Below are 7,896 nucleotides of genomic sequence, written 5' to 3'. Positions count from 1 at the left end.
TTGAAGAGTTAAATTAAATCTTTTGGAATTTTTCATTCCTCACTTACATTATAAAAACTGTAATGTGTGCTGAACGAATTTCATGTTAAAAATCAGCATTTATGAGAGTGGTTAAATATTATGAATTGAGTCACTGGAATGATCAAGACAGTATTCCCAAGATTATTTTTAGTCCATTATAGCAATTTTACCTTTTGCCAGGTGCATTTAATTTGAATTTTCTTATTTGGAAGCTGTGACTGAAACTTACATATTAATTAAATTATCCAACTTAACTGGACAGCAGTGGCGGGTTTGAAACAGAAAACACCATAACTGTGTTTATTCACATTTGCGAGTTTATTTGGTGCCAAATTCATTTCTTTACATATAAAAAAGCACAAGTTAACATCATATAAATGCAATAATATGAGTAAAAAACAGAAATGTCTTTTTTGTAAGATTCAGCACATGAAGTCAGGTTTGTCCATACGAAACAGTTAACATGGTATGAAAACATGGATTGCTGCAATAGCAATAACAAAAATCAGACCAATTATCACAAAACAAAGTTTTTGCCCTGCAAACACCGTACCCAAATTATTTTTTAAAATAGAGCTGTAACCAGGATAAGACATACTGGATAAGGGCGTTCTGGTTAAAAAGATTAAAAACATAAGCTTTCGGCTATCAGTCTATAGCCTTTCGTTTAGGCTTTAACGAAAGGTTATAGACAAATTATTTTTGTTTTGTTTTCATTTTCGTGCCCTGGATAATCGCGATCGATGCCATTGTCGCAGCTTTGATCTTCAGTCGTGCTGTTGGTTCTGGACACTTCTGGTAAATCGAGGAATTTAAGAAGCCTTTGTTTCCAAAAGGGCCTTTGATGAATATCATAATAATCAACAAAGGTTCTTCTCTGTAACTCGGCTGAAGGAAGCCGTCCAGAGTCCACGTTGTCGATTCTGATAACAATAAGACTCCGATCTCGTTTCTCTACAAGCCGATCTATGGCGAGGCCCAGTTCGTAGGGAAAGTAAATACTGTTCACAGAATTGTTTGAGAACAGTGCTACGACTTTGTAACTGTTTCTCACACTGTCGGCCATATTGTCTAGGAATGGCTTCCCGGGGACAAAATCTCGGTAGTCTACACAGCATGTTAAAAGGTGTTTTTCTTCAAGGAAAGGAAGAAGCTTGTCTTTCATCCACAGTATGTCTTTATAGCTGTAGATTATGAACGCGTGGTATTTAAAATCTGCAAAACGAAAGCGAAATATTACTGAAACTCAATATCAGATGAAACGTAACTGAGGACAAACTCAAGAAATGGTTTTAAGCTTGGTGAGTAAATGATAGAGGTAATTATTATTGTGGATGAAAAGCCCTGGAAAGGGAGCTTCAATAAATGTATGTAGATATTTTGTTAGTCAGTGACACGGGAATCCTCGGGAAAAAAGTCTAGCTTCCACGAAACTCCCATTAAACTCAGTGGAACAGCATCCGAACTAGTAACTAGAAGGTTCCACTTCTGTTGGAACTTTATATTCGCTTTTGATTTTTTTGTTCTTGCTTTCCTCTCTTATGCGTATATATGTGTATGTATAATTATGTTTATTCTACTTAATAATATTCTACGTATTTTCTCTTATCTAGTTGCTTAAGCGTGTACTTATCTACTAACTTATACACTCGAACCTCCCGTAAGCGATCACCCATAATATCAAGGATATGTGGTCGCTTACGGGAGGTGGTCGCTTACCAAGGGTCAGACCACAGGGGTCTAAATTTCGGGTAATATACATATGGTAATTTCGGAGACCTAACCCCTTTGCCAGTGCTTATCGAAACCCATAGTAATAACTTTTCTTAGCTACAAGTATATTAAGACTGGCCAAACTTATTTTAGGCATAAAATCTTAGGGTCTATGGTAATTATTGTTTGTATCTCACAAATTACTTAATACAGCGATTGAGACAGTTCTGTGAAAGAAACTTGACACTTTTATTACTTCAGGTGGCGCTGTCTAAATTTTTCAGGGAAAGGAAAATAGGCAAAAAGTTAACAACTCCTTTAATATAAAACTAGCTATGATGTATGTGGTGCCTGTAGGTTGCAAAACAATCCCAAACTTGTGCGTCGATAAGTTTGGAGGTAACAATCTGACTGCTGCAGGACAGTTCAACGCACTTTAAACTCTCAGAGGCCGCCCGTGTTATTAAGTATTAAATTATTACACACTGTACGACAGCTTAACACGCTGGACTCTCCTACAAGGGGTTCAATCTGATTAAAGTTTATTTCAGTGTACAGTATAGTGCATGTGTATTTTATCAATTGTTTCATTGCTAAACTATATCGGAAGACACTTCCGGTAGCTCCGACTGTAAGATTTATGGCGTCCGCTGCAATGATGTGGCCAATATGCTACAGCGACACATTTTTTCAATTTCCGCCCGTGAGAGATACAGCAGATTGTGTGCAGCAAGTTGTCGCCTTCGCGAGGTTAAAAACAATTGAAAATTTTAAACAATCATCCCTAAAAGTGGTCGCTTACGAGAGGTGGTCGTTTACAAGAGGTGGTCGCCTACGAGAGGTTCCATCTATAGTGGCTTGACTTGAAAACGTTCGGTATTTCGGAAAAGTAGTCACTGATGAGAGGTGGTTGCTTACTTGCCTAGTTCCTAGACCTCTCTCTGTTTTTCGACTTGGTCAATCCGCTGCGGGTCACGTGGTCCGAGCGAAAAAGCGAGGCCTAGACAAAAATCAAAAATTGAGACAAATGTCTCAATTTTTTTTGGCGCGAAATTTCACGTTGAGTGGCTTGCGCCATGGCTGGAGAAACGGAAGAAGTGGTAAGTTCTAACTCAAAAGGAAAGGTACGGCTTTATCCTCTAGAAAACGCCTTTTCGACGAGCAATTTGAAGGTAAGCATAAGTTTATTGAACTGGGAAAGAAGGCAAGAGTCACGTTCGCGTACGTGTCATTTATTCCTCTTATTTCGCACTTGGGCCGCCTGTGCAAACACCAGCTTAAATACGAACTCGATCGTACAAAATTAATCAGAAAATAAACGCACTCGCATAAACAAGCAATAAAATAATCTGTATAACTAAAAAAAAAACCACAACAACAACAACACCGCACGGAGACAACATGATTATGAAACCTCTGGAGTGGCATATTCCTGCTGTGCTGTTAATCATGCTACGCTGGTGGTTCTAACTGTGGCTTATGAAGCAGTACTTTCCTTTGGGTACTGTTATTATGCTGTACAAGGTGGTTCTTCTTTTGAGTTTGTGGGTGAAACCCTGAATTGTGACCGCTCAAATGAAAGCTACTGAACAGTGAATGAAAACCAAAACTACAGCCAGTCAACTGGAAATGTTTAGAAACTGCTTTTTTGTGATGTTGTGTGCCTGACTGGCCAACGTGTGTTCTGTCGTAAATTGTAATAACAGTTGTCGTGAATTGTAACGGCCTATCGTGAATTGTAATAACACCTGTCGTGAATTGTAATAACGTAACTATATATCGTGAATTGTAATAACCTGTTGTCGTAATTTGTAATCATCCAAGCTGTCGTGAATTGTAATACCACGTTGTCGTGATTTGTAATAAGTCTTAAGAACAAGCAATTACAAAAGAAAATAACAAAAATGACGCAAAAAACCAACCTTTATTTTGATCCATATGTATTTTTGAAACACAAAATTCAGCTCACTTTCGTAACATATGTTTATGCTTTGAAATTGAAGCAGCACAACGTTTTAACACCCGTACAGTACAATTTGTCAGGTTCTTGTAGATAAGTCAAATCACCTGGTAAACAATTTATGTCCTATAATATGAATAACGTACAAAAGATTCGCCCATGCTAATCATTTGTATTTTGCGGTGTAGTTCAACAGTAACTAGGAAAGAAAAAAAGAAACAGAGCAAACTTCTCCTGGATAATTCATAACCAAGCTTATTGCGCTACTTTCGAGCGATCTTTCTCCGCCAGGTAATACAGTCGACTCCCGATAACTCGAGCCTTCAAGGGAAATTGAAAAAGGTTCGAGTTATCGGGAGTTTGAGTTATCGAGGGTAAAATTATATAGAGAATGACCTGAGAGGAAAGGAAAATTGGTTCGAGTTTGCGCGAGGTTCGAGTTAACGAGGGTTCGAGTTACTGGGAGTTGACTGTATAGTTAAAATTGTAAACCATCTATAACCAGTGGCGTAAAGCTTCAGCCATGCGGTGTTACACCGTGGATGAGAAATTATTTTCTTTACTTCCAGTAATAGGCCACTGCCAGATCCGACTTGTCTGATCAGTTTTGCAACACTGATGTAGCCAGCATTGCCTAATGGCAAATGTACCCGTGGAAGCCTGTGGCGCAGCTTCTTAACACATTCGCGAAATTGACTATTAACGTTGTAAATCTGATTGTACACATAACAAATGTGGTTCGGCCAAGAAAAATCTGATGAACATACTGTTAGTTTGATTATGTAATCTATGAGCTCAATAGGAAGCTGAATAATTGACATTTCTGGCAAGTTTTGGCTTCCTTTGTTCATCGTCAGAGTGTTATCATGCAGGAACAAAACGAATTCGTACGTCGTTGTTCTGTAGTTCTGCGCCTGAATCCTCTTGATCCTAGTTGAGATGTCACCATCTTCATTTTCGTGTGACCCATGTCTTTCTTCTGTGATCTGTTGTTCTGATCGGTTCAAATTATCATTGCTGTTTTCATCATGACTCGAGAATTCGCTGTTTTCATAGCGTACTTCACTGACATATTCCATCGCCTCTTCGTTTGAATGGAAGCTTTCTTGAACACATAGATAGTGTTCACCGGCTCCCTCAGCAAAGTGACCCAGCTGAATCGTTGCTACTGGAATGTTTGTAGTTGGAGAAATCACTGTTGTTCCGTAAGGACCAAGGGACGAAACAACAAGAATCTCAACATTGAATATCTCAGCTGCAGCCTGCAATGTTATATGGTCCCTATATTCATCGTTCTTTGCCATTGTCTCAAGATAGTCATCCTACGGTATTGCAGCGAAATACTTTAAAGGATCCCCATCTGCATTATAGGGGTGCTGTGCAAGGTATTTAACTGCCTCATCACGAAGGATTTCCCCCGAGCGGTATATACCCAGCCTCTCAAGCCAATAGCATAACGCTTCAAACTGACAGCTTCCGTCACCTTTTGGGTTATAGACCACTGAATAACCCATGCTAGAAAATGATTCATAACGATCGTACCGTGTCATCGGAATGTAGAGCTCTTCTCTAAGTTGCTTCAGTTTTCGCTTTTTTTCTTGTTTTGCCCTCTTTTCTTTTTCAGCTTTGCTCATTAGATATCCGCTATCTTCGACAGAAACCCACTTCTTTATCTCTCTTTCTGATGTAGGAGGTACAATGCGAACCTTGTACATAGATTTCTTTTACTTTGCTTTACGATCGTTCCTTTCAGGACAATGCGTCGTTTGGAGGGAATACTCCCTCTGCTCTCCGGTTGGTAGCGACGTCTTGTATGCTGGAGTTTTGTGTTGGCGTGCGTGTCGACTAAGCATTCTTTTATTTTCTCTTTTACTGTAAAGCCTTGCCCTTTTTCGCAATTTTTCGACATTATTGAAATGGCACTGATAATCCTTTCTTTTGGGGGCTGCAATGATGCGATGATCCGTGTCAGCTTCTCCTTCCTCTAACGCTGCCTTGACAAGAATATTTGATTTCCGACCAAAGTAAATCTCGAATGGGCTTTTCTATCCCAGTTCTTCTTTACTTTCCTCGTTAAGAATGCGACTGTATGAACCCAGATTAGACGCCCAGTTTACACCCTTCTTTCCCAGGCTGATAAGATCGTACATGATCTTTGTTCTTAATCTCCTGTGTGATCGCTCCACCTTTCCCTGTGATTGGGGATGATAAGGTCTTGATTTTATCGTTTTGATCTTGTAGCGGAGTACATAGAGACCAAAGTTTCCCTTGAAATTCGGGTCCACGGTCACTCTGAAGTCGATCAGGGGAGCCATGTTCATCATAATTTGGTCGCAACGATCGGACAACCTGTCTGCTTGACTTGCGTTCCATTGAAACTAGCCATGACAAGCGGCTAAATACATCAATTACCGACAAGATATACTTATAAACCTTGCCATTGTGTTTAACGGGATCCTTACTGCGATCAATAAGATCAATCTGGTGCTGTGACTGCACATGATTTGCTGTAGTCGCCTTGTTGGTAAACCTCGAGTTGTGAGCTCGGTATTTAAATTCGTCGTTCGTTACTTGCGGTACTTTTTTTTTTTTCGCTTAACCCGGCATAACTGCTTGCAGCTCGATCTCGTAGCCTTTTGCACCCTCCAGATTTCGCCTGGTCAAAGGTATTTGCAACGACGGCAGATATGGAAGACTTCTTTACAACCTTTTTTCCTGAGAAAAATAATGTAGGAGTACTTTCTTTCCCAAGATGAAATTGCTCTTGTCTTCTCCAAAATCGTACCAAGGCGTTCTTTTGGACACGCGTGGGCTTCTTTACCGGCACATCAAATTTTCCTTGGACAAGTAATAACAAGGTGTCATAAACCTCATCACTGATAGGATGAATATACACTTCTCGTGGATCTCTGTCTCTAGGCTTCCCCGTATTGCAACAAAGAAAGCAAGCGAAGAATATTACAAAAAGCACGAAGCATTTCCATTTACAAGCCATCTTGATACCACTGTAAAAAGTGTGGAGTATCTCGTGTTTACTTTTGTTTGTTTTAAGTCGTGGGAAACGCTCTCTCTCATTGGTTAAACCTTTACAGCTCAGTATCTGATGAAGACAATCCCTCATGCATAGTTTTGGTGGGGGTAAACTATAAAACAAAGACCCTGATTATTTCACCGCTAAATGGTCCTCTTAGCGTATGGAATATGTTTTACGACGTTTTGTGACTTTTCAGGATGGTACGACAGAAAAAAAAGGGGATTTCGATTTTGGGGCCTTCGGTCTTCGTTGTGGAGGCACCCTTGGTTGGGCAAAATTATTTCACTGACCGTATTTCAACTGCGTGACTTTTCTAAAACACGACAAAAATACGCTTTTTCATGACAAAGTATTTTAAAAATACGAAAGCTATCTTGATAAGTGAATAAATACATTTGGACAAGGAAGCCTCATTCTTTTTTTAAATGGTCTGCAAGCGTGTTGACTCAACGCATGAGAGTCACGTACATACTTGACACTAGGTTGAAATAACAGTTTCTTGAGGACAAATTTCCCCGCACCAACTGACATGCACCAGCTTCACTACTGCGGACTTGACAAAATCCGGAGGGAATATTACTGATTGAATAGCCCTTGTTGTGTTGGCCAGCAAAGACTGTAATTTTACATCTCCACATTTAAACAAGAGTTTCATGGATAAATCCAGCTACTTAATTGTTTATTTACTTTTGTAATTGTTTGTTGTTAAGACTTATTCCAAAACACGACAACATGGTATTACAATTCACGACAGCTCGGATTATTACAAATTACAAACAACAGGTTATAACAATTTATGATAGGTACGTTATTACAATTCACGACAATTGTTATTACAATTCACGATAGGTATTACAATTCACGACAACTGTTATTACAATTCACGACAGGCATTACAATTCACGACGGTATTACAATTCACGACAGAACAAACGTGCCTCAAAGCTTCACATGTCATAAAAATTTTAAAGATGGTTTAAGGTTCCTTTCTTCAGGGGATTAAAATACTGATCTTAAGCGTAGGTAATACAAACCTGAAGGTAAAGGAATGCCTGGTTTCCTCTGGCGGAAAAAGTACACCACGAACCTAAGAACTAGAGCAAGCGAAGCCAGGATTCCAACCGAAATGGACACATAAGCAGTTGTGTTACTGGATTCTGGGGAGAGA

General features: G+C 39.4%; 1 protein-coding gene and 1 pseudogene across 5 annotated transcripts in view; both read right to left on the bottom strand.

The window, feature by feature from the left end:
* Positions 1-316: 316 nt before the first annotated feature.
* LOC146479886 (uncharacterized) overlaps positions 317-7,896 on the bottom strand; it is a 134,881-nt gene continuing 127,301 nt past the window's right edge. For 4 of the 5 annotated variants that reach the window (XM_085110758.1, XM_085110759.1, XM_085110756.1 and 1 more), the window contains exon 21: positions 317-1,236. In XM_085110758.1, the coding sequence (XP_084966884.1) occupies positions 707-1,236 (530 nt within the window). In that variant the 3' untranslated portion in view covers positions 317-706. Of the gene's footprint in view, positions 1,237-7,762; positions 7,886-7,896 lie in introns of all 5 variants that reach the window. The other variant, XM_085110755.1, reaches the window with a different exon arrangement.
* LOC146479890 (uncharacterized) lies at positions 3,640-6,689 on the bottom strand (annotated as a pseudogene).

The sequence above is a fragment of the Pavona decussata genome, unplaced genomic scaffold, assembly GCF_977016875.1.
Source record: "Pavona decussata unplaced genomic scaffold, jaPavDecu1.1 SCAFFOLD_58, whole genome shotgun sequence".
Classification (NCBI taxonomy): Eukaryota; Metazoa; Cnidaria; class Anthozoa; order Scleractinia; family Agariciidae; genus Pavona; species Pavona decussata.
Note: the sequence above shows the minus strand (reverse complement) of the source record. Positions and strands in the feature narration are given on the sequence as shown.